At 42.3% G+C, this 27,418-nt stretch overlaps 3 protein-coding genes across 8 annotated transcripts in view; 1 reads left to right on the forward strand and 2 right to left on the reverse strand.

Annotated features, from left to right (window-relative positions):
* LOC310957685 (WD repeat-containing protein 37) overlaps positions 1–5,197 on the reverse strand; it is a 58,407-nt gene extending 53,210 nt beyond the window's left edge. Inside the window, exons 1-2 of one of the 3 annotated variants that reach the window (XM_083928373.1) lie at positions 5,071–5,172; positions 3,702–3,796 (exon numbers count right to left, since the gene is read on the reverse strand). The gene's annotated coding sequence lies outside the window, so the exon portion shown is untranslated. Of the gene's footprint in view, positions 1–3,701; positions 3,829–5,070 lie in introns of those variants that run through there. The other 2 variants (XM_083928371.1, XM_083928372.1) reach the window with 2 other exon arrangements.
* A 428-nt stretch (positions 5,198–5,625) lies between these two features.
* gtpbp4 (GTP binding protein 4) lies at positions 5,626–18,686 on the reverse strand. Its single transcript, XM_083928178.1, has 17 exons — positions 18,603–18,686; positions 17,021–17,191; positions 16,803–16,906; positions 15,424–15,560; positions 15,149–15,249; positions 14,934–15,026; positions 13,689–13,880; positions 13,150–13,215; positions 12,833–12,922; positions 12,614–12,724; positions 12,127–12,204; positions 11,974–12,025; positions 11,790–11,890; positions 9,116–9,313; positions 8,224–8,289; positions 6,942–7,085; positions 5,626–6,379 (listed from the first exon to the last, which is right to left on the reverse strand). The coding sequence occupies exons 1-17, from the start codon at positions 18,648–18,650 to the stop codon at positions 6,227–6,229; spliced, it is 1,905 nt and encodes a 634-aa protein (XP_083784304.1). The 5' UTR covers positions 18,651–18,686; the 3' UTR covers positions 5,626–6,226.
* Positions 18,687–24,032: 5,346 nt separating this feature from the next.
* The window catches only part of LOC310957675 (la-related protein 4B-like), a 93,586-nt gene continuing 90,200 nt past the window's right edge, over positions 24,033–27,418 (forward strand). For all 4 annotated transcript variants that reach the window (XM_083928354.1, XM_083928356.1, XM_083928355.1 and 1 more), the window contains exon 1: positions 24,033–24,414. The gene's annotated coding sequence lies outside the window, so the exon portion shown is untranslated. The remainder of the gene's footprint in view (positions 24,415–27,418) is intronic.

Raw genomic sequence — 27,418 nt, forward strand, 5'->3', positions numbered from 1 at the left:
CGAATCCTGGTGGAAATCATCTAGGTGTGATTCCCTCACTCAACGACTACACTCAGTGGAAAAAATAAGACAACTGCTGCACTTGGCAGGGGTTGTTTGGCTTTCTTGTATGTAATGACTGAATGAGGGAATGAGCATACAGTTAGGGGTGGGGGATATGACGAGATCGTGAAGGATTAGAACTTATGTTCAACATGGAGCAAGCTCCGAGTGCGACTTCACAGAGGTCGCCGTCTGCTAAGAACTGCCACACACACACACACACACACACACACACACACACACACACACACACACACACACACACACACACACACACACACACACACACACACACACACACACACACACACACACACACACACACACACACACACACACACACACACACACACACACACACACACACACACACACACACACACACAGCAGTGAGATTCATTTCCTCTGAGCTTCTTCTAAATATACCTTATCTGGCCTGTTTAGCTTCAACAACACATTTATTTAGGTTTTGGGTTTGTAGTGAAATGTCTTGTTTAGATAATATATAAAATAAACTTCATGATCAGATGTTCTCTGTCCATCGATACACTTTCAACACACGCTACAGGAATAAAATAAAAACCCGGTAGTGTGCTGAGAGTGAAACGGTGAGGAGTCCAGTCACACCGCAGCCAGCAAAGAAAACAGGAATCTTTAGTCAGCTGTTTGTTAAATGTCCATTGTATTTGACACAGAAGTTTGCAAAATTGCACAAACTGATTCAAATCTGTTCAGAAAGGTTCTTTGGCCTAATTGCTCTGTTATATTTTCTCTCTTTTAGGGCTATGCTTTTACATAGGGAAATACTTTGGTTGCACTGTTCAGACAATTGCAAAATAATTAAAAATGAATGTAAAAAAAAACGTGATAAAATCGTGATTTTACTGTAAAAAATATATTGATATGTTATTTTTGCCATATGGCCCGTCCCTACGTACAGCCTCAACACACCCACAGTGAGTACCTTCAGGTAAAACATGAGGGATTACTAGAACATCACCAAAATATCAGAACCTTTTCTTCCAGCTGGAGAAAGCTATAACGTTCAGCTATGGGGCAACAAAATCACTTCATCAAGTCAACATTATGTTTATCACATTGGACTGTAAGGTAATGAAAGCAATAAAAACTTATTCAAATCTGAATATAATTTCAATCAACTGATTTATCACTTTAGTCACAGCCATCATAAGTTCGTAGAGGCCATTATAATACCATCTTCAAATAACTTGTTTTGACCAACCAATAATCAAATCAAAAGATAAGCACCTTAAAGGAGCTGAACTCAACATTCAGAACGTTAAAAAATCAGAAAACAAATATTTTCCTTTTAAAGATACAGTGGAATATAAGCTTCCTTAGCAGAGAACAAAGTTACTCTCTCTCTGTTGAACCTTTCACACATGCACTGCAAACCTTAGAACATTAGACCAGAAATCAGACATTAACCTGTAGGGCTGTATGTGTGAGCATACAATTCCATTATACAAAGACCGGAGCATTGCTGAGTGGGCTCGTGTGAACACAGCCGCTCATTCTTCGCTCTATTCTCAGAGTTGAATGGGGCATCTTGATGACGTTGCTATCATGCATCGGCTAACGGCTGAGCAAACAAACCTCCAACAGGGGAAAAAGAAGAGCGATTTACACAATTACAGAAACAAAAATGTCTAACTGGAGAGACAACAAAATCTGGAACTTCTGTCCAACTGACACCAAAACCATCAGACAAATTCAAGGAACGGCAAGAGACTCTGCTGTTTATGACCAAATTATGAACAGATTACAGAGCGCTATCAGAGCGATGGCACTCTGTAATCCGCCTCATGTCCTTCCCTCTGCACGCTCTTCCCAGGCGCAGAGCCATGTGGAGGTAAGCCCAGCCCACTTTTTATATATTGAGTACAGCTCCTTTAAGTATGGAAGCAACTAATTAATATCTTTCATTATTCTTTTACTTATTTAATTATTTATTTGTTTAATTAATATGAATCGTTTGATCTAAAACCCCAATTCCAATGAAGTTGGGACCTTGTGTAAAATATATACATATATATAGTATATTCAATTTAATACACTGCAAAGACAAGATATTTAATGTTCAAACTGATAAACTTTGTTGATTTTGCCAATATTCACTCATTTTGAATTTGACGCCTTCAACATATTCCAGAAAAGCTGGGACAGGGGAAACAATGCTCAAAAACACCTGTTTGGAACTTTCCGAAGGTGACGGTGTTCATTGGAAACAGGTGAGTGCCATGATTGGGTATAGAAGGAGCATCCTCAAAGGCTCAGTCGTTCACAAGCAAGGATGGGGCGAGGTTCACCACTTTGAGAACAACTGTGTGAGCAAATAGTCCAACAGTTTAAGAACAACGTCGGCTCAGGAACACGTCAGAAAACTATTTTCAGTTAACTCAGTTCCTCACTACATCTACAAGTGCAGTTAAAACTCTACTATGCAAAGGTAAAGCCATATATCAACAACACCCAGAAACTCTGCTGCTTCTCTGGGCCCCAGCTCATCTGAGATGGACTGACCCAAAGTGGAAAAGTGTGCTGTGGTCTGATGAGTCCACATTTTAAATTGTTTTTGAAATCATGGACGTCATGTCCTCCAGACCAAAGAGGAAAGGGACAATCCAGATTGTTATCAGAGCTAAATTTAAAGCCAGCATCTGTGATGTATGGTGGTGCGTTAGATCCCATAACATCATGGGTAGCTTGCACATCTGTGAAGGCCCCATTAAGGTTTCGGAGCAACATATGCTTCCATCTAAGCAATGTCTTTTTCAGGGACATCCCTAATTATTTCAGCAAGACAGTGACAGGACACATTTTGCACGTGTTCCAACAGCGTGGCTTTGTAGTAAAAGAGTGCAGGTACTAGACTGGCCTGCTGCAGACCACACCTGTCTCCCATTCAAAATGTGTGGAGCTTTATGAAGCACAAAATATGACAACGGAGACCCCGACTATTGAGAAACTGAAGTCGAGAAGTCGTACATCAAGAATTGGAAAAAATCAAATGCAAAGGAAAAATATATTTTAAACACTGTCTTGCCGTGGTGACCTCCCACAAAAAGCTTTACAGTTATCATTACACAACCATTTTCCAAATGACAAATGTTTTATTCTTGAGTGGGGGCTGGGGAAGCCCATACAATAGTTTTTCTAGTCAGCTGATAAAAATGATCTCAAAGTAGCATTAATCAGCTGACTAATCAGCCAACATATTAACCAGCTGATGTTGTCTAGACCACATTCAATTTATGAATGATAGCCAATAAACAAAAGCTGCAAATCCTCATATTTAGATAGATGCTGCTAGTTACTTTTAAATTGTTAATTTACATTATTTCCAATTTAACGATTCATCATCATTCATTGTATTTCAGAAATCATTCAGGGAGAACGGCAACTTAGTATTTTCTGTGCTGTGTTAAATGTGGGAAACTTAACTGCTTATCATGATTCATAATATAAAACATCCCACACTATTACGATGATAGATAAGAAAGCTGATCTTTAATATCATGCCCACTCCTAACTATAATCAGACATATGCAACTCATACCATGCCACCATAAATCATTACTTCGTAGAGGCCATATCATTCAAAAAGTACTGCACATGGAATCATTTACTGTGCTTACCTTTCTTGTTTATCTGTCCTAAAATGCCAACGGGTGCTCCTTCCTTTGGGATTGACTTTGGTAATCCACTTGAATGGACTTTACTATGAGAGGAGCTGGTACAGGGGCCAGTGGGTAAGTGTTTAAACACTCTTAATATACTCTGGGTTCACTAACTACGTTGTTGGTGCTTTGTTTTCTGTGTAGGGACTCTTCTCATGCTGCTGCAGAGGTTTGCTGTTATTTTCAGCAGTATAAGTGGTTAAAAAAGACGTTTGAATGCCTTCACCGTACTGCCCCGAGCTAATCACTGTTAGCCACGTCCAGCTGTTAGCAACTCTCCAGGATTTCTCCATTGATAGTTGTTACATGAAAAAACTTTCTCCATGTATTATTTAATGAGTGTAAGTGCTGAAAACGACAATAGGATGATTTTGCACCGGAATGACACTTAAACTGTTACTCTTAGTAAATCAAAATGTTAAGGGTCTCAGGCTTGTTATGTCTACCTACCCCGAATCACCATCTCCCTTTTCTCCCAGTGTATGGTACTACTTTATGCATGATTAACAGATATGGATGAACATGAACAGATGAAGCCTTTTTTAAAGCCCGCTGATCATCAGTGTCTGTGTAAGAAACTACCGTTCATTGGTGTTGTAGTGGAGGAGAGCAGAGATGGATGTGGAGTCAGAAATCGATCTGTCAAACATTTGTTCCATTTCTGTTTAGATGGGAATCTAAAACGTGAAGAATGTGAAGTCTGAAAATACATTTGTTCAATTTTGAATAAATCCGTTTTTTTATCGGGAGGGAATTGGATCTGCACCCATGCTCATTTTGATTTCTTCAATGGCCATACAATGACACACAGAGCTGAAGCGGACGGAGTCAGGGTGGATGCTCATGTCACAGTAATGACAACATAAGCACGGCTCCAGCTGTCACTAATCTTTGCCCTTGAGTTGACAAAAGAAGGTCTCTGGACATGAGTCAGGTGGTGTTTTCAATCACCAGCCAGCCTGAACATATAAAGCCATGACTGTTTCTGTCATCCGTCAAACACTCTTTCTACTGAAGAAAGAAAGTGCCGTGTTCAGCTGTCAGACACCTTAGCTGTAGTTGGTTCCTCCTGCTGTCTGAGGGCAATGGCAAAACAACATGTAGGCTACATTACGTTGCGGTACATTTGGTGGATAATACCTACTTGTAACAATAGGAATGGACACTGGCTGTCCGTTCAACACCGAGATAATTGTTACGGGGTGATGCTCAATATAGCGTTATGCTAACAGTTAAGCAGCTACCGTTATCCCCATTAGCTGATGCTACAAAACATGCTCATAGGCTAACGATGAGATAACCTTACCAAACATGGAACACAACTTACCCTTAAGTCTACAAAAAAAGCGCTTTATTCCGGGATATTGTGGAAATGTCTCCCATTTCTAACATGTTCTTCGGTGTGTGTGAAAGAGCGGCGCAGGGTTTCAGCCCAGACTGTTGACAGTTGACGCTCCGCTGCGCGAGAAAAGATAACGTAGCCAATTCCGGCCCGGGTGTTTTCACAATAAAAGCCAAAACTCAGGCGAAACTGTACTCAAAACGGTTCCGTTTCTCGTTTCCGTGGACGTTACCTCACACCAGCACTGAAAACAATTCATTCAATTACATGTAGACCTACCTGTAAATTCGGCATATTAAAAACACTTAATGCTTTAAATTTAGGAAATACATTTTTTTTAAGAAAAGGCAATATAACAGTTCTACATGTAAATATAGATCAAGTGGACATATCCAATAAGCCTTTAAAAAAAAGTGTAATTAGATTGTTGTAGAGGCTTCTTACTTATACATTTCGTGCTGACTTAGAGTTGCCTTTGACAGCATGTACAGATGTTAATCATGTAGAGGGATCTGTGTAAGACAAGCTGACAGACTGCAGTTTAGTTCAGGTGGACATTTATTAAGCTCCTCCCTTGTTAATCAATATTTCTTAAAGGGAGATTTGTAAATGAAGAATCATCATCACCACTTTATCCAAAGTGAACCCAGCATTTCCTGAGCCACATACAAGCTATAAGGCGGAAAAGTTCACTTAACTGCTATCACCAAGGGAAACACTTATGAAATCATACACAAATCGCTTTAACATCGAAATAATATTTGACGTTTTTGTTGATCAGGGTGCAAGTTTGGCATCCGCAGCAACAAAATAATCACACAACTGGCTTCTGAGTCTCGGCTTCTCCATATAGTTCCATGTTCACAGCTTTACTCTTGTGAGCTAACGCTTGAAAGCTGACGAATAAATGACATTTATCATAATTCATTACTAATTTTTTCAATTGGTTGGTGTATTTCCCCAGCAGCTTTATAGTTAAGTCACAAACATTAAATGACTGGAGTTTCCTTGCTTAAAAAGGAAAAATATTTCATTTAAATTTTTCCACTGCTGAGGAAAATGTATTGAAAGAAGACACAAACATAGAATCCTTTCTTTCCCAGAAGACTGTCCCGGTGTTAACAGTCCAGGGAAAGCTGTTTTATCTGTAATCGTTGGTGCCGGACTTCCTCTTGCCGGCAAAGAGATGTTTGGGTTTGAGGTCAAACACGTGTCTGTCTGCCTCTCCCTTCTTGCCTTCGCGGTTCATGTCTTTCTGGGAATTCTTCATCATCTTCTTTGCCTTCTTTGCCATCTGTAGAACAATCAAATACACTGGCATGAGTTCTCTTGAATTAACATTCAGAACCAGGGATTTATATAATGCACCGTGGACAGTTTTTCTGTCTGTCTGTGTGAACATATTTTACACAAAAGCTGTATTTTTTTATGTGAAAACATTACAATAACATTTTAAACCTTCTGGTTCTTTGAGGTAAAGGCATGTCTTGCCTCCTTGGGCAATATTTATTATTAGCCAATAATATTTAGGATTAAAAAGACTAACTTTGAGGACAAATGAGGAAATAAAACAGAAACAAATATTTAACTGGAAACAAAAAAGGACAATCTTCCTCCAGTAGATTATTTACATACAGTGAGCTGGCTAAGAAACTAAATCTATAGTCTATCCACAGTAACGCCTTATATTAGTATGAAACAGTTTTTGGGCTAATCTTCTATTGAAGTATGAAAGCACTGACAAACAATCCCTGATAGGAACAAGTTCCGCAGAAACCCTCTTTTCATAAACCAAAAGACTAAGTTAATTAAGTAAATTTAGTAAATAAAAGCTACGTATAGACACCATCACATACCTTTGGATCACGTAAACCAGACTGGTCCCTTGGAGGACGGGAGGCACTCTGGCTGCGGGTTTTGGAGGTCGGAGGGGCTGATGCTTCCCGCTTACGTTTCTTAGTGATGCTTCGGGACCGCCGGGCCTGTTGTGCAAAGTGGCTCTGAAAGCACAAGAGGAAGATACTTAGGAAGCACTGCTTCTGTGTGCAGAAAACTTTTTCTGGAGCACAGTGGTTGTCAACCAGGGGTCCTTGAGTTCCAGGGGGTCCCCAGAATAATGGGCTATATTTTACATTGACTATCAAAGTGAGCCAAATGTGAGTAAGTGCCGAGAGTGATTATTTTGATTAAAGGTTCCACTTCCTTGTCGCTTCAACTGTAGAATTATGACATCATGACTTACACCCAAATCTTTTCAAATGGAGGTCCCTGAAGCAAAATCTCATTAAGAGCGTGCTCACACTATCCTTTTGGCCGCGGCCAAAACCGTTTTTTCAGCTAAAGTCTAGTACCTTTAAGTAGTGTGAGCGCACCCGCTCCGCGCTCAACTGGGGCCAGCTGGGCCGCCACGGCCCGCTTGAAAGAGGTGGGCTTTAGCGGAGCCGTTTGCACATGTACGAGCACGAGCGTGCGCACGTGTACGAGCACGAGCACGAGCCCTACGGCAGTAGCGTTATGTCCGCCTGTTCGGACATGTAAATAGAAGGACGGACCATGCGCGGACATTTAACAACAACAACAATGGCGTGAAAGGTTCACGTTGGTGTGGTGCGGAGGTGGAGTGTTTACTGCAGATTTGGTCGGATGAAAATATTCAAAAACAGTCGACAAGACGCACAAAAACTCCGACGTCTGTGGAAAGATTTGTAAACAAAGCCACACACACGCGATCAATGCGTGTGACGTGTTACGGCGTGATGGCGTATGGACAGCAAGAAGTATTGGCCGAGGCCCTGGTAGTGTGAGTACAAACGGGGCTGGGGCTGGGGGGGGAGAGGGAGGGGGGACAAGTACCCTAAAGTCCGGGTCTCGGTCCGGGAGGATAGTGTGAGCGCGCCCTAAATGATATCACAGGGGTCTGTGTCCTAATATGTTCCAATGTAGGGGTACTTGACGTGAAAAGGGGCTGGGAAGCCTGCATCAGCAGGGGTCCTCATTTGATGAAGGACTTCATTCATTGAGTCCTTAAAGTTCTACACTTTCTGCAAACAGAATGTTTGCCCATAACATTATGATATAGTCCACATGACTAATTTAATCAGAAAAGAGTCACGGTTTTGATCTAAAGGAAGAACTTACATGGTCCTTGTCAGTCATGTCCAGACCGAGGTCACCCATCTCCTTCTCTAGCTTCTTTCTTTCAACCTGCACACAGAAACAGCGTTACAAAGTAATGGTTAGAGCTGAATGTTAATCAATTGTAATTTTATGTCACAGTTCTAACAAACCCTTTTTTATTGTGTCCGCACGGCACAAACTAGAAATAATCGTAGTCTTTGAGGGACTTTTGTAGCTCCTACTTCAGAGTAGGTTCTCTACCAGCAAACTACTGGGGACATTTTCCCTGCTCTGACAATTTGAACAAAACTTGAGATCCTATTCTCTCTTTTGTTGATTCCACTCCTCCTTTAGAAGAGCAGCTAGATTTATTCAGTTATTCATTTTACAGAGCAAACAACTATTTCTATATGCAGCTGAGACCGGATGATTACAGTGAGATGATAAAAGTTGATTGTCTTCTTCGATTTGCTGTATAATTGGACGTCCACCTCTACGAGCAACACACTCAACAAACTGGGTTCCTTCCCTTTGTTTGCCTTCCACTGCTGGGGTAAGGGGTTCAATGCAAATGGGGACACCTACTTGAAAAACATATAACATGAAGGCATTATGGGATGGAAATCTCCGCCAGGTGACATCCTCAAGTGTCAAAATGTCATAGATTATTTCTCTGGTTTTGCTCAGAATAGTGTCAGGGTTTTCAAATACATTTAATTTAACTAGTTCTAACTGTTTCACTTTAAATGTCAGAAAACATTATTAATATAAGCGCTGACGTGCTAAGGTTTTAATGTGTGTCAATATAATGAGCTGATACCTCCATGTAGATAACTATAGAATACATTTACTATATATTGGATGGCTGAAGCTCTTTGTTGGCAGCAGGGTGTTAAATTTATGGTGTCCTCACCTTGGTGGTGGTCCGGGGCATGCGAGGCCCGTGAACATCCTTCTCTTTGGACTTGGCGACCATGAGCTGCCTCTTCTCGCGGATCTGTTTGGCCAGAACGCGGATCTCCTGCATCTCTTCGTCATCGCTCTCATCGTCTGAGTCGTACTCCCCGGCTTGCTCCTTCAGCTCCTCCTCCTTCTCCAGCAGCTCCAGTTTCTGAGAAACAACAAATCCAGACCTCCCAACATTTAGAAGAATGAAAAATTAAGTCTTTACAGTATATTTCTCATTTGTTCCTCCAGAAGAACAAAGAATCTAGATGCCTTTAGTTAAATCCCATCTTTATTTAACCACGTAATGCTCAGAGAACCTGACCAAGCCAAGGGACTTCCTGTTTGATCCAATCCGGGAGTGTCCACTAGGGGCAGGTTTCATAACAGAGCAGTTTCTCATTGACCCCCATGTTAAACAAACAAACAATCATGGATCGGGGGGGAACGTCAGACCGGTGACACAAGAGGAAGGGCAAGTGACCGTGGTGTGACAAAAAGCCCCAAATGCTTGAACATCTTTGCGTACAACGTACAAGTCTAAAATTCTAATTTAGTTATATTCTTCTTCTTATGTTTATCTATAATCCATTATATTCATTTTAATTTTTGTGCATCGTTATGATCAGTGAGGACATTTTAGTTCCCTCGTCCAGTTTGGAGTTTGGGAAACATAATCGGGCCAGGGAACACAGGCCTCCAACAACCTTCCTTCCAAAAACTTAATTTAAAAATAAATTACTAATCAAGTTTATAAAAACAGAAAGTAGTCTCCTGAAAATCTCTTTAGCTACAACCCTGAGAAGACAAGTGATTGTGTCAAAGTTTGCCCTCCTTGCAGTGGTCGCCATTGTTTTTGCCGCAGGCCAACTTTCCCAAATTATGACGTGCTGCGTAACATGCAAGCCTGGTTAATCCAATAAGGAAGTGCCAAAAATGTCAGTCCTCCAAGTGTCCACTAGGGGCAGGATTCATAATAGAGCAGTTTCTCATTGACCCCCATGTAAAACAGGCCGTTTTCACAGCATCATTAAACCTGTTTAAGGCCTGGGACCTGTTTAGGTCATATCTCCGTGACAACACTGAGGGGGTGAGTTTTCTTTGGACCAGGCCAGTTTTTATTTTATTAGAGGTTAATGTTTATGAATAATTATGGCCGTGGCCTCTTAAGTGACAGCTAGCCTCTGGCCCTCGCTTCTCCTCGGAGGTAAACGTCAGCCAGTTGGACGCATCTCCCTCCCCCCAACGTCACATACATGCCCTTCTTGGTCAGAGGAAATGAGGCGGAGTAAAAGTCTGACAAGATTTTTCCTTATTGGCCCTCATTTATCAAACGAACGTACGGCAGAAAAACGTGCGTACGACCATTTCCACGCAAGTTCGGCATTTATCAATTTGGACGTGAGCAAGAGCTACGATCAAATCTCACGTCTTGTCTGAGGTCGTGTACGCAAATTTGAGCCTGTGTATTTGCGATGCAGCACAGCAAAATCTGGCTGAAAATAATTAACAAACCTCAGCTGTCATTAAGCATAAGCAGTCACATATTAACAGATCAAAACGGATTCTTAAAACGAATAAAAAAAATAAAAATTGTGGTTGGAGCAATTGATTGTACTCATATGAAGGCAGCATCCATGAATGATTACGCATTCAGCAATCGAAAAAACTACAACTCGATAAATGTACAGGTGATTTGTGATGCCAAGCTGGCGCTTTTAAACGTGGCGGCCAGGGGGGACACACTATTCTTTTATATTTCAAAACAGCTCAGCTCCAGTCCCCCGCAACCCCAACAGGGACAACCGGTTGAAGATAAGTGAATGAATGTGTTGGCACGCGGCTGCAGGAAGGCGCACTGCAGAGCCAAAGTCATCTCCTCGGTAAGTGGCTACCCTTGATAAATTGCATTAAATCAAACAAGGTATCAGATGATTAACATTTTGGTATGGTTCTTCTAGGTGACAAAGGTATTCTCTTACGGAATACCTAATAACCCCGCTGGCAAACCCGGAGCAGGAGCGCAGATTCAACAGTGCGCACAAACACACGGGTCACAGTGGAGCACTGCTTCTGGTTGACTGCCTCCGTTATTCTTTTCCATACAGCGTTTTTATGGGCCCCTTTTCTTCCACTCTTAAGACTGCCAAAAAGCACATCTTTATTTTGCTCCATCTCGGATGTCAGAATGCCGCCAGGAATATTTAAGGGCGTAACATGTTAATGACGATCGAAATCAGCCGCCGCATTTATCAAGGCCCGCTCATTGGTACGCTGAGATTGGTCCGATACAAATGTTTCATAAATCACACGTGTGTCCTGTCATACGACTAATTCTGCACTCAGATCTGCGCCCGTTTTCACGCAAGATTGATAAATGAGGGCCATTATGTATCAGATCAAATGCAACAATGTGAGAGCAGTCTAAGACCCTCAATCACTAAATAAGACGAAGAGTAAAGGTATCACATAATACATATGAAGATAGATGAATACATTAATAGATATAATTTAAAAGGGGATCTGTCTCTGGAAACTACACATGCACCCAAAAACATTCTGACAATGTCGACAGCTGGAGTTTGTTTTAATTACAATCTGGACCAAAAGGGAGTTTTCCACTCAACTCTGTAGAGACTCACCATCATGATTTCAGGATCAATGTAATCTGCAATGTTGTGGCCCTCCCACACCTCAGGGATCTTATCGTTCTTCTCATCTTCATTCATCAGATCCCAGTATTCTTCAAAACAACAAACACAACGTCAGCATTTCAGATGTAAGGATTTACACAGTCACAGTCGAAAACATTAGAAGCCTTCTTACTCTGCAGGTCCAGAGTGTAGTCATCGCCAAGCTCCATCTCCAGATCTCTCTCCTGCAAGACGAACAATAAAATCTCTGTGAGATGTTCCACAGCTCATTTTAATGAAAGCCCTGTTCTTGGACCGTATAGACTGCTGCTAACATCGCACGTACCAGTTTGCGCTTGGGAGCGTCCACCTCCATCACCTTCTTGCGCATCATGGCTCCTTCTGGGATGAACGGAGGCCTCTCCTGGAAATGACAGGCTTAATATTATTAAACAGCTAATGCTTTTTTTTTTTTTTTTAGCTAAAATGAGAGGATGTCATTTGCCAACTTCTGTTAGAGCCCAAACCCACCAAACCAACTTCAAAGAACTAGAAGTGACTAGACACAATAAAGATTCCAGCAGACAGCCAACTAGCGTGTACTTTCTGCGCCCATGTGAGAGGAAATCACTCTCCAAACCAGCGGTAGTCTGTATTTGTCATTCAAAAAGGGAAACCAGAAGACCGACAGGACGGATTAAAGACGATAGTGAGCACATGAACAACATAACTTCCATGTTGTTAGATGTTTACTGTGCACAAGCGAGACAGACGCTCACTGACCCAACTTTGACTGTCGGCTTGGAGTGTCAGGGCTGTTAGACCGGCTTTACCTTCTCGTCTCTCTTGGCGGGCATGGCCAGGTGGAGCCGGTTGAGGACATCGTGGACCTTCTTGCCCTTCATCTTGGTCTCAACACGATGGGCAAGGAGCCGGTCGCAGGCCTGACAAAACACAAGAGCTATGAACCACAACGTCCTCCCTCACAGGAACAGTACAATATGGTGTTTCTACAGAGCTCGAGAGCGAGCCTGAAGTTTGCTGCTGCTCACCTCAGTTTTAACTTGTATGACTCCTTCTTCTGTCAGGGTGCTGGTCTCAATCACAGGGATTCCCTCATTAGAGAGTTCTGTAAAGATTTTCTGACAGCAAAAAACACAACAGTCAAAATACAGAGCATTAACACTTGTTAAGTTTAACATTCAGACTTTAATAAAATAAACAAGTTGGTTCTTAGTGTTTAGAAGCAGCCCTGCAAGATATTAGAAGTTTAATTCTAGTTCATCTCGTTCGGCTCATTTTGTGGTAAAGCCTTTGAGCCATCTGAGGCAGATCCTCATCAACTGTGTCTTCACTGTAAATCACCCACCTGGTTCTCCTCAGACAGTTCACTGATCTTCTTCACGTCACATTTGTTGGCCACAATGATGAGAGGCTGCAGAGAGAGACACCAACACGACTTCAGTCAAACCAATGCTTTTCTATCTTTAGTTTATCCTTAGAGACCTGCTAAATATGCAATCCACTAACCGAAACAATGGTGAGTTATGTCATCTGAACAAATTAAAGTTGTAATCAGTAAGATTTTCATCGACCTAACTGTCTTAAGTTCCTATCTATCAAATAGTGAGTTAAAACAGTGGTGACTGATCATATGACCCACTTGTAAAAACACTTGGATTTGGTGCTTGGCTCAGAAATCCATGTGAGTGTGTGTGGGGACATTCCCTCACTAGATTCAAATGCAGGGCTCTGTCAGTCAGCAGTGGTTAATTCCATGCAGGGAAGAAGTGTGGAAATATATGACAAAGCATTTCCTGCAGTCTGGTGTAAGATTTTAAATGTCAGTCATAATTCCCTGGAAAATGGCTGCTGAGCAAAACATCTGGGACATTACAGAAGTCTGACCTTGTTGGCAAACAGGGGTCGGATGTTGTTGAAGAGCTCCAGCTGTTCCTGCAGGTTGTGGCCACACTGCTCTGATACATCCATGACGTAAAGAACCGCCGCTCGCAGGTGAGCCAGAGCCGTGATGGCCTGCATCTCGATGGTGTTCCTGTCCTCCAGCGGGTGGTCCAGGATACCAGGGGTGTCCACCACCTACAGAGAGGAGAGAGAGAGAGAAAGATGGGGAGAGAAAGAGAGAGAGAAAGAGAGAGAAAGCGAGAAAGAGAGAGAGAGAGAAAGAGAAAGAGAGGCACACACAATTAGAATGAGCAGGGTAAAGGATGGAAGTGTGGCATAATACAGAAATGTCTGTTTTAGGTTTGATTTCTTTAGAGAGGACCTATTCTGCTTTTCCATCTTTTCTGACCTATAAATGTTCTTCAAATGTTTTAGAATCATGTAACACGATACCAAAGTGTCAAATAATGCAGCACTTAGATATTTAGATGTGAGCCCTTCTGAGCATCTAGGTCGACTGTGCTCAGCTCTGAACTAGGGTATTCGTCGCTATCAGAGAATTTCCTGTATTTGCCTCCGCATAAGAATCCTGACTTCCCTATTGGTCACGCTGCTACACACAGACTCAAACTTGAAAGCTGCATGTTTGGCCACTTTTGTACTGTTTTGGCTCTACTTCGCCGGTTTTTAAAAATGTTTCCTGTTGTGGCATCGAGAACTACCTATGTCACATCCGGCTTACAGTTAAATCCAATCCTCAACCCGGCTTTTTCCTGCTCGGTCAGACACCCTTTAGAGGCGGATCACATTCAAATTGGGGGCATTTCAGCGAGGGAGATCCGCCTTATACCGGGTATTCAACAGTAATATAAACGTAACTATTATAAAAAATGTTTTCAAAGATTTCCAGCACTTTTAAGAACCCTGACCTGAGTGAATATATTGGCAATGCTGGTTGCTGGGCTGATGGTGGCCAGTTGGAATATTTGAACATGTCCTATTCAACCCTAGTTCCTCATATTATGAAACAATAATACGTGATTATTTTAGTATTTAGTATAACCAAAGACAACAGGACCTTGGATGTAAACAGCCTATATCTAAAGAGATTTGAGACTGTTTTGTCCGTCACTGTCCAAATACTTGCTTCTACAGTTCATGTTCAAACGGCTGCAATTAGAAAACATGTATTTGAAAGCAGAAATAAACCATGAGTGATGTGAAACAGCTGGAGCTGCAGCGTCTTACCTGCCAGCGGAGGTATCTGTAGTCCATGTGACCCACAAACAGAGACTTGGTGGTGAAAGCGTAGGGCTGGACGTCCACATCTGCTCTGGTCACCTAACAAAGAAAACCATCCACACCATGTTAACTTGACTGCAAAGAGGTCCAGGTGACACACCCTGAACCCAATGACATGCATGAGACTGGATTGTGCAGACAACGTATTTCAAGCAGTTTACCTTGTTGATGAAACTGGACTTGCCGACATTGGGGTAACCGCACAGAAGCAGGGTCCTCGTGTTGGGGTCGATGCTCGGCAGACGGGACAGATGCTGACGCACTGTAGAAGGAGGGCGATGGGGAGATTGTTATTATCACACATGTATAAACTGAGAAGAAAGTATTTAAACAGGAAAACAAACTTTAAAAAAAGGCAGAGTGAAGAATACAATAAATGTAATCAAGCTGAAGCCAACAAAAAGTAAATAGGCCTCTGTAAGAGAATCTGTGTCACCTTGTTCCAGATACTCCAGACTGGACTTCTGCCGTTTCAGGATGGTGCACATACGGCCGAGAGCGGCTCTCTTCAGCTGCTTACACCGGTACAGAGAATCTCCATACTTCATAAGACGCACATAGTCTTTGGCGACACTGGAGGGTTAAAAAAAAGCTGTTACACACCTGTCTTTTATCCATTTCTGGGTGATCTCACAATGCTGTTCTTTCCTTCTCTGTTAGAATTATGAGTATGGATTAAATCTGGTTTCATGTGTATTTGTGTGGATATTAACAGACCCCTCAATTCAAATTTTTCTGGCTTTACTTCTCAGGCGGTAGGACCAGCCTTTATCCAGTCACAGTCATCTGAGCTCACACATTTTTGGGGACAAAATTTCAAAACTTTTCCCTGACTTTCCAAAGACCCATAACATAATTTCCAGGACCGGTCATATCACACAAACAGAACTGTACATTATAATTTACTCCAAATGTTAATTTTTGATATTCAATATGCTTCATTAAAAAATTAAACTCATTCCGAACTCCAACTACAGTCAATACCTTCTCTGTACTGTCACTTTGAAATGTGCTACTGAATCAGATACATATACGATTTTTTTAAATGCGACAGCAATCTGAACAGCCAGGGCCCATTTATTGAGACTTTGCTGTCATTCTGACCCACGCTGCACTGTTTTGTAAATGAATGACGAATAAAGTTGATTAATAAAAAAAAAAGTGTGCCACAGGCAGGAGCCAGGAACAGAATCGAAAACAAACATGGAAGACAGCAGTGAAGCAGGCGGCCGGTGGAGGGAGAGGGAAGCTTAAGACCTCAGTGTCGGTGCAAGCTCGGATCATAACCAATCTGTTTTTATCATTAAGCCATAAAGTCCTACAATCCCAGTTGCTGTTGCCATGGTCGCTTCTGTAAACACTGTTGACTGGCGTGATTTAAAGACGTAATGTGAACAGACAAACAAATCAGATTTGAGCGATAAATCAGAACTGTGCATAAAGACCTGCTGTGTGAACGGAGCCCTATTCTTAAACCAGCTCTGTGTGCAGGTTGTTGGAAAAAAATAAATCATCCTAATTGGTGTGCTTTGGACTTTTTTTTAACTTTTGTTATGGCAGTATGCGCGCGCACACACACACACACACACACACACACACACACACACACACACACACACACACACACACACACACACACACACACACACACACACACACACACACACACACACACACACACACACACACACACACACACACACACACACACACACACACACACACACACACACACACACACACACACACACACACACACACACACACACACACACACACACACACACACACACACACACACACACACACACTGACTTATCGATCAGATTCTTTGCGATGTTGATCTGTCCCAGGGCCAGCTTATAATGGTCTTTGTCATACAGCACGTTCATCAGATCAGCGTAGAATGGATGGATGTCCTGAAGGAGAATGACACATTATCAAATTTCACAAACTGATCATAGAAATCAGGAAAAGGGAATATATGGTTTGTTTAAAGTACACAAGACATTTTCCGGAGCACCTTGACTTACGTCAAGCTTGGGGAAGTCGGTGAGGATCTGCGTGAGGCGGTCATGGTAGCTCTGCTGGGTGAACTTCACCTTCCGCATGTAAAAATGACGGATGCGGTGGATCTGGTAATGCTTGTGTACAACTGTGGGGGTTTTCCTTTGGGTTTTGGATAAAGTGATGTCAATGAAATCCTGCCGAGAAGGGAACAGTATGGAAGGTTTTAGTGGAGGGAAGGGACTTCAACAGAAACCAGATCAACCACACATTTCTTTCCTCCAAAAAGGTTTGTGTAACCTTTAATCATCTGTTACGTCTTTGCTCTTTACTCTCCTTTTGCATTGGGTAAATGTTACTTTAGGCCGTTGAGAAATGTATTCTCCTGATTTTCATATCTATACTAGTGATCGGCCGGTAGTATCAGCTGATATAAGTACCTAAAGCAGTTTCAGTCAAAAGCAACTGGACTTGGTTATTTGTCTAGGACGACGTTTCACCTCTCAGCCAAGAGGCTTCATCAGTCCATGTACTCATCTGACCAGGCTGGGACTGGTCCAATTAACTGGTGTGGAGATCCAGGTATTTAACCAGCAGGAGAATAACAATGACCTGGACAAATGAGAACATTCACTGGCCCCCAGCTGATATATATATATTTTTTAGGTGGATCAGTATCGGCTGATGTGGGCTTCTGCGTTCGCTGGCAGCTCTGTGTTGATGGAAACGCCTTATTCAATAAATGTCACTTTTTTTAAATAAATTGAGACTCGTAACATTTATCATCATCATCATGGTGTCATTTTTATGATTTAAATTGAGGGAGCAAAGGTAGAATCAGCTTCAAATATCGGCTCAAGACAATCGGCAGTCCGTATGGGTCATCGGCTAAAGCTGATGGAAAACCCATATGGGTCGACCCCTGCTCTATACAGCAGCGTGGACCGGAACCGTTACTTCACATGGATCCAAGAAAATGCTGTTTCCTATATTTGCACGGAGCAGAATCTTATCTTGTAAACGGTTTCCCTAGAGTCCTGCCAAACTTCATTATCAAACCTGTCAGTTAAAAATATACTCGATGACGGCTTAAGTATAGAACTTGTAGCACCATGTCTTATTGTCAGTTGGGCATACAATCACTACAAATAGCAGCTATTTCTCTCGACAGAAACGAACTTTTGTGACTGCAGCTCACGGTATTTAAATGGCCAGGCGCTGTAGGAGTAACAGGTGAGAAGACGCCCGAGTTTAGCTTGGTTTCATGTGTGATGCTTAGTGTGTAGCATGCAGCCGGACAGGGTCGCGAACCTGGAGTTCGGCCTGTCCGAGACTCTGTCAACCGTGTCATCCACTGGACAAGAGAGCCTCATCCCCAACACTTGGCAGTTCCATCTATTTATCTCCTTTGCTTTTCTGATACACGTCATAAGTCCAGAAAGTACGCGGCCATACTTGTGGAAACCTTCTGCTGTCTCGTTCCACCAGCGCAGCACGTGTTTCCCTTCCCACCGTGTTTTTAAACCCTCCACGGCCTCTCACGGCTCAACGCGGAGACGGACACGACGGCACACTTTTAACCGGCTAAAGAGAAGGAATGCAACGTACCTTTGCGGTGGGAACCACCATAATCTTCTTGAAATTATAGAGAGCCATGTTGGTAGGGACACGCTGTAGCCCGCTGACGGCACGGGAAAGGAAATGACCTGGTTCCGTTAGCACCGGAAGAGACGGCGAAAGCACATGGGGGGGATTTTCTACACATCGCCCCCTGTCGGCCGGATACAGGCGGAGAAGGAATATACTCGAAAAAGAATATTCTCTTTTTTTTCATTTAAAACTATACTTGGGTAAGCTACAGAAGGTGATATTGTTTTCATCATCATGTTTCTGGTAAATTTCAGTCACTTTTGCCTGTTCCTGTACATCACTGTACAGCTCTTTCATATTGTTTTTGATTGTTTCTTGACTCTTTCAGTACTAGCTTTTATTTTTATTTTATATTTGTATGTATTATTATGAACCAAAACACCAAGGCTTATACCTGAACACCTACTTAGCTATAAAGCTGATTCTGACAGTCAGTGATGGAATAAGTATTTACAACTTTTACTCAAGTAAAACAACAGAATTAATAGCATCAAAATATAGCCCACTTAAACCTGTACTCCAAAAAAATTCAGATATCTTTTTTTTAACAATTACACACAAATATCAAATACAGCAAATCAGACGTGTTCTACACATAAAATTGACAATGGACATAAATAAATGATAGGGGGATTTTTAGTATGTGATGAACTAGCTGCTTAGGGGAAAAACAACTCTGCACAGAAAGTTGACACATCCAGACAACCGGCCCCTGTTAGGATGCATATAGAGCGAGTGATAGGACGGTGGAAGAGTAATCCCAGTGTCTCAGGTTGGTATGCTAGATGAAGTAGTGACTGTGTGTGCTGCACTAACTAACCTCTGCAAATGTGTTGTTCCTAAATGAACATTTTCCAAATAAGTCATTGACTTGAAATTACAGATTTATTGTCATGTATATGAAATGTCATCAATCAAGAAATACATTTTTTACACAAACAATTTGCTGACCTCCTTTTTATTTGTGTGCAGCCAGAATGGAAATTGACGTCACATTTCACTCAGTTAATCATCTTTCAGAAACCTGCTCTCCTGGCTGTAAGGAAGGCTCATGTTTTCCTGTTAGCAGCTCAGGTAACACTGTTGATATGTTGGGCCTTTGGTAAAGTCTCCAGCAGAAACCTCTCTCATTTCATGTCCATAACACAAAATCACAGTAGCCTGGGTCACAACAAACATGAGGAGTTGGGTTTGGTAATAGTATTGGTGTGAAGTCTTTAGAATAAATGAACTGTCAAGGCAAAGGTGCTTGTCATCTGTGCTTCCCTGAAGCCCATCACAGTATTTGAAGGGACACTTTATTTCAACCAGATCTTTACCACAACATGTTGGTGTGATGACATGTACATGTCATCACACCATCTGGTGCTGATCCAAGGTGAGCCTCAGCGGGCTGGACCACTAAGCCACAGGAACTGACCCTAAAGTCATGATGGCTTTTGACCATAAGATCTGTGTAGGCTTGCCGTGCTGTCTCCTCCATGGACTTACCCAAGAGAACAGCTGGGACATTTAGCTGTATTTGGTTGTACTGCGATATGTCCATAAGGTATGTGTCACTGATATATTCGGCTGTAGCCACATGGTGAAACCTGGTGCTTGTAATCCTGCCAGCTCTGTAGGTCTGCCAGTCTTTTGAGTTTGACTGCTGTTGTGTAACAAATTCCAGCCTCTCAGTGCGCCCTTAGTCTTCGAAATGTTTCCTCACTTTTCACTTGCAGCTCATGTGGTGACAGATCTTTGAGTGTCTCATCAAACAAAGCAGTCAAGGGCTCAGGTAGATTTTTCTGTTCCTCCGTATCACTGCTGGATGACGCCGTGTCCGTGTCGCTGTTTTCAAAGCTGGTCAGGACTGCAACATGAGTGGCAATACTCTGCAACTCCAGGATGCCATCGTCTGTCAGGGCTGTATGAGATAGACACATATGTCAGTACATTCCAATATGTGCCTTAACATAACATTTCACCCTTGTTTTAGTACAGGGTAGATAATCACAGTTCCATGATGGTGAGAATTGCAGGCATGATCACACTACCATACACATTGTATAACTTGAATCTCGATAAAAGCTTCTTTCCTTGTCTGACATAATGTACAAAGGGGGAGGGAGGTGTAAATACATAAAATGATGTTTGGCCAAAGGAAACTTATCTAGTCTGTCAACTACAACATGCCTGTGCCTCTGGGGATGGAACTGTTAGGCCGACTCCTGACAGTTTCCAAAGTGGCTGGACGCTGACTGCCTGGTCTCTTTGGTTTATGAAAGCTCATATTTCTCAGGGGAGCTGGTTGGCCTTCTTTTCTGCTCAAGTCTTTCCACGCACACTCTCCTGAGGTGACTGCTGGCTCCTCAATCATTCCCATTCTATCACAAAGTTCAAAAAGGCTAAATTAAACATTGAGTTAAATTATATTAAGTAGGCTTACGTAACAGATGATATGCTATGCAATGTTTAACAATGAGAAAGCAAGTGCAATTTACATTAAATGGCAAGTGGAATGACGCTAACAGGAATCATCTTGAAACTTCCTGGGTGACCCTAGGGGGGTGATGACCTATAACCCTGAAGTGGAATTAGTCTGTGATAACAGGACCTTTCCTTTTAAAATGAATACAAAATCATATGTAATATGTCTCATATTTGAATTTCTAGTAGGCTTTTGTTTTGAAACTGGACATCAGGATGTCTTGAAACTTCCTGGGTGACACTACGGAGTTGTGTTATAAAACCTTGACTTTGAATAAATGTCTGGAAACAGAGCATTGTTTAAAATTCCAATTAAGTCTATTGGCATTAGCTTACATTTGTAATTTAGTTGGGCTTTTATTTTGAAAGTACATATCATAAAGTCCGTACATTTCCTTCGACAGTATTTTCTTTTATTGCCCGTCTTTCGTATGTAGCCGAGGAGTGCATTTATTTTTGTACTGCGTACTTTATTTTATTTCTATCTTTTTTGTATGTACTTCATTGTATTGTCAAAGGTTGTCCTTTATGGGGCGTAGGCTGCAGTTCCACTGTGCAAAGCCATGTGCAGTTTTTCAAGCCCTTATAATATATGACAGACAGGAAAAGGACTGAGAGAGAGGGGACCGGCCGCTGCCTCGAGGACCTTCAGCCTCTTTACATGGGGCGACTGCTCTAACCATTCAGCCGTGGCCTTCTCATAACTATGCCGCCAGTGACATAACTCGACAGTTACAAGAGTATACTCATCTGAATGTCACCCCGGAACCAACTCCACTCCATATTTGTTGTGATTAGCGGAGATCAATAAATAGCCAATCAGCGACCGTCTTTGAATTTAGGCCACACCCACAGCCGACGATCACGAGTGAGTCCGCGTGCGCCAACTACCGGTCTCGACCAATCAGGATGCTCCGTTGTGAGCGCGAGGAGGGGCGGGAATCGAGCTCTGTGACAGCTCCGGGTTCAGGCTGCACCAGAACGAGGAAAACACGAAGAGCTCCCACTCTGCTGAATTCATCCGCACAGCCCACTTGTCCAGCTGGTATCTGTTATATTCGAGTGTGTTTCACTATAGAAACCTTTACTGTATTGCTGTACTATACTGTGCATTATATTGTAGGCCTACTATACTAAAACGTTTGACCTCAGGTTTTTTTTTTTTGGTATCCTACATTATATCAAATGATATATATTCTGTGATGTACACTGTTATATTTGGTGGCATCATATCACTTATTATTGTATTAAATAGTTAAACTCTGGCTGAGACTTGTGGGTACTGTTTGTACGCACCTTGCATTGTGAGTTGAATTGCTTTTTATAATTTCTATTTATACTCTAGTCTTATTGTTATTGTTTATACATCTATTTTATTTTGTATTGTTTCTATATCGTTATTTTTGTCCTTGTGCTGCTGCAATACCCAACAACTCCCCTCTGGAGATCTTATCTTGTGTTTATCTGTCTTTCACTCACACCTTGAATATAAATAATAGAGTGAAAATTGAATTTCCCCATTCGCGGGACTAATAAAGGAATTCTTCTTCTTCTTCTTGAAGCTTCCCAGTGCCACCGCTCAGCTGGTCACTGAGCACCTCGGTGGTGGTAATGAGGGAAGGGCAAGTGCTATCAGAATCAGAATCAGAAAACCTTTAATGTCCAGCAGACGGGGAAATTCGTTTGTCATAGCAGCAACAGAATATTACAAGCAGAAACATATTACAAAATAAGATTAAAAAAAAGCAAAAATAAGCAATAAAATTACATTTCAAAAAGGGAAGAAATAGAAAGACATATATACATATTCACATGTTTTGTAATAATATAGTATTGAGTAAATAAATATGAGTAAATATGACCAAATAGTGCAAAAACAGAAGTGACCTTAGTACAGGCATATTGCACAGTGCAGGGTACAGGATGAGGTCAATAGTCTATTGCTACTGTGCACTCTTGGTGGCACTATTATTGCCACCAATAGTGCCCTATTCTCCGCAAATATTTAGCCATCTTCCTCCGCCCATGACTGTTTCATCAGGATCAAATGTGAATTGATGCGGCGGCCGGTGGTACAGTGGTTAGGGCAGTCGCCCAATGTAAAGAGGCTGAAGCGGTCTGTCCTGTGTGACAGAGGCTTGAAAAACTGCCAAAAAATGATCTTTCAAAATAAAAACTTGAATTTTAGGCCCAGTTGGAGCAGAGGATTAAATTATAAAACAAGAACAACAAAAAGATATATTGTTGATATTTTAGAGTATGATTCCATTTCTTTCATTGCATCTTTTCTGTTCTTCATTTGATTCTCGACTTGCGGTACTTGCTTTTAATTTTAATGTCTCTGTTGTTATGCACTATGACACTAAGGCACTTGCATGAATATGAAAATAAACCGAATATTGATTCTGATATGAAAATGATTTGCAAGATCTCTAGGAGTGAGTCTGACTGAGCAGGGGGCTACAGAAAAACTGAGTGGCATTCTTCCAGGTGGATTTTACCCAGATGGAGAATTTGACGATGTTTCCCAGTGTGTAAATAATACCTCCCACTTCTCTTGTGATAGCCAAAGTATTTTATTTATCCTTTAAAATTAACTATTGTATAAATAGGTATTGTTTTAAGGCATCACGAAGGGCGCTGATGGAGACCGGATGACGGGCCTTTTTAAAGCGCTCCATCAACAACACTATAGACGATCTTTGTAATGCACACGAAAGGGAAAGGAAACGGCGACTTCTCCATTCCGACCCCCCCTCGCCTCTCTCATCTGTAGCGGCAACGAGTGTTTGATCGATCTGAAGCTTTGAGACGAGTAACGTTATTCCTCGGTTTCAGGGTTTCTTGGCTGGCTTTTGACCCCCCCTCCCGCAAAGCCTGCCGTTAACCGTGAGGAATTTACTCCCCGTGAAATTCCTGGCGCCAGATTCATCGAGCCCGACTGCACAAAGTTGATAGGCAAGCTAGCTAGCTAGCCACCTAGCTAACTCTCAGCTAGCTCACTCGCTAACTAGCTTGCAGTGCTGGTCGCAGGAGCCCATTTTCGCACACGGTTTTGGGGGCGTCGTGTTGTCATAGCACTGCACCGGTGGCTTTCTCCCTGAAATCGGAAGACTATTTGCGGAGAGGTTTATAGCGATAAGCCGGTCGCTCCCAGCTAGCCTGCTCGATATAGCCTGCTAGCTAATACCCTGCGTATTTAGCCTGGAAGCTATTTCAAGGCCTCAGTCCAGCACCACCATCACTTACCACCACCACCACCACCACAGTATTTGCATTGTCGTGCAGTGAGAGTTGACAGGTGAGTAATAAACAAACGTCGTGTTGTGTTAAAGTGGACGTTAGAGTAACAAACACACAGACAGACGCTGTTTTATCGCTGCTTAAAGTCATTTTAAAATATGAGCTTGTTTCAAAACGGACGGGGGGGGGGGGCACGCCGGAGGTCGCCATCTTTCATTGGATGCTACTGCAAGTCAGCTAACTAGACATGGCTGCTACTTTCAAGCCGAAGTCAACAGTGTGTTTACGGTTGACCCCCCCCCGACCGTACTTTGCTCTCGTGAAGCGTGCATTTTGTCTCGTGACGGAGGAGTATCGCTGTGCATGGCCCTTGGCATGGGCATGGCATGTGAGATGCAGTCTATCTCGGCCGTGTCAGCTACTAAATACGCCTGCATTGCGTCTTTAGTAGAAGTTGCAGTGCTAGTCCAGTAAAGTTGGTGCAAATACACGTATGTGAACTGTGCGGTGGCCTTGGTCCATCACCCCCACAGGGACATTAACCACCGACTAAAAATAACCCCTCTGGCCCTCTGTTACATTTTTCACCACCAGACTTAGTTCGGATCAAAAGAGTAGCATTTGGGTTCTAAATCTCATCTTGTGATTATGAAGGGGGGAAACAATGCTGTGGAGGAGGACCGGGCAAAGCTTGTGTTTTGGTTCAGGCCTTGTCTAGACCTTATGATTGACTCACTGCATCTGTAAAGGAAATGACATATTACTGTGATTGCGTTTTTTTATGGGATGTATCAGGTCAAACTGCATTGTAAACCTTGCCTTGTGATTACTCTCTGCCCCGTTTTACATTAATACCAAGACCTGGTGGCTAACAGCACAGTTGTTTATTTTGTTTTCTTTCTTTTTTTTAATTGTGCTGCAAGGTAGATTGTGTGTTTGTGAAAGGTGTTGACTCAAACAGTTTATATGTCAGTATATTGTTGTTGGGCTGAAACTATTCATTGAGTAACTGGATCATTAAAAATCACCGAGGGAAAAAGGCTTTGAATTGATGCTGAATTTGATCCAAACTCCAGAGCACTGTGTTTGGTATGGAGGATTAGATGGTTGGGGGTAATGTGCTGGAAATGTCCTCCTGTAAAACAAGAACGAGAAAAAGAAGAGGGAACAAGGAGGACAACGCACTTAGGCTGACTCAACATAAAGAAGCTGATGTTATATTCATACTGATTTACGCTAGGGATTTCATGAGAACCGATACTTGTGATACCTTTTTGATTCTAAAATAAAAAAACGCATAAATACCATTTTTTTTGAGGCACTATATGTTTCAATGCTGTGACTCTTCCGTAACTAACAGGGGTAGTATAGTGAGTAGGAATGGGCATGAGTGATCGATTCCTCCCCCCTTTCAAATTAACTCGACTGGTTTATCAACAGCATCTGAGTTTTTGTCTGCGCGTGCAGCACCTCTTGCTTCTGCGTTTGACCCGAGTCAAAAAACACCTTCAATTTTTGGAACCGGCTCTTTGCCTCCCCAGCCAAGAGAATTTTTGTGACTTATATGACAGGGTTACTGTGCAAGGCCCAGACGATATGGAGGGAACGCTCGGGGCCAGAGCGTCACATGCACAGAGGCACTGGACACCTTCTTCAAGGAGGACTAGTTCGACAATATGGATGTCAACTACCTAGAAGCTCATTTCAGTGAGCCATCCATTGGTCCTCAGAAAAACCCACTGGGGTGGTGGTAGGTTGTATTGCTGTACATCATTATTCCTGCAGGAAGATGCGTTGCGTTCTAAAAATGGATTTGGAAAAATGAGTATTCGATTGGCTATCAAGGAATTGATTTGATCCCCTAATATTGGAATTAACAACTCGTGCCCATCCCTAGTAGCAATTGTTCCAGTCATACTTGCGTTCAGAAGTAGGCGGTCACGAAGAAGTGGAACTCGCATAGCATAACAAACCCCATGTGGACGTGAACTACAGCGATCACTTTTCCCCGACTCCTTGATAAAAAAGGCACACAGTCGTGTATGGAAGTACTTTGCGTATGAGGCAGATGACCTTGTTTAAAACGCGACTGTGACATTTCCTCAAACAAAACTTTGAAGACTCATCGGATAGGTTACGTTATGTTTAATATTGTAATGAAAAAGTAAACCTGGAGGCATTCACAAGGACAGCTATGCTACAGCTACTAATTCAAGGTGATGTCTAATTCATTCATACACACACACTTCTCACGGCCACTGCTCTGCACTGAGCCAGTTGAGTTCACATAGCAATCACTCCCAGTCACACACTTATTAACTTAGTCAATTTTTTTTTTTTGCGTTGATCTAAAACAACTGGTTAGAAAATAACCAAACGCATTTACCAAGGTGTGTTCTCTCAATGTTGCGGCTTTATTGACCACTATGTGGTTGTTAGTTCAGATGTAGCTATGCCTGTGCGAATTAGGGATGGGCACGAGTACTTCATTCCAAGAATGAGGGATCGCATCAATTCCTCTAGGGCTTATCGAGTACTCGTTTTTTCAAATCTTTTTTTAGAAGCCAACGCATCTTCCTGCAGGAATAATGATGCACAGCAGTACAGCCTACCCAACACCTAATGCTTAGTCTCAGTCAAAACAGTCACAGTTCCCCTTTAAGGATTGATTTTTCCCAACCACAACTTCAAAACATTGTTTTTTTACAAAAACGTGATTAAATGCTCATTCTGTGAATGATCAGTCAGCTGTGGAAACCAGGTGCTCCTTTGGCACAGAGGTGGCAGGTATTAGCAGCTGCTGCCACAGACACAACGCTCACTTTTGTGTACCAGTGCCTGTTGGACTTCCACCACTCCAGTGGGTTTTTCTGAGGACCAATGCACGGCTCACTGAAACAAGCTTCTAGCTCACTCACATCCATTTTCTCAAACTAGTCCTCCCTGAAGAGAATGTCCAGTGCCTCTGTGCTTGTAACGCTGTGGCCCCAAAAGTCACTGCTTTCTCCCTCCATATTGTCTGGGCCTTGCACAGTAACCCCGTCATGTAGGTCACACAACTT

This window comes from Echiichthys vipera, assembly GCF_963691815.1.
Source record: "Echiichthys vipera genome assembly, chromosome: 15".
NCBI lineage: Eukaryota > Metazoa > Chordata > Actinopteri > Perciformes > Trachinidae > Echiichthys > Echiichthys vipera.

Bases quoted from the DNA above. Each gene is read 5' to 3' on its own strand.
- gtpbp4 (XM_083928178.1), bottom strand. From the start codon at position 18,650: ATGGCTCTCTATAATTTCAAGAAGATTATGGTGGTTCCCACCGCAAAG. The intron at 17,192-18,602 runs GTACGTTGCATT...CCTTCTCGGCAG, and splicing joins TGGTGGTTCCCACCGCAAAG to GATTTCATTGACATCACTTT. The intron at 8,290-9,115 runs GTGAGGACACCA...TTCTGTGTGCAG, and splicing joins TGCCCCGGACCACCACCAAG to GTTGAAAGAAAGAAGCTAGA.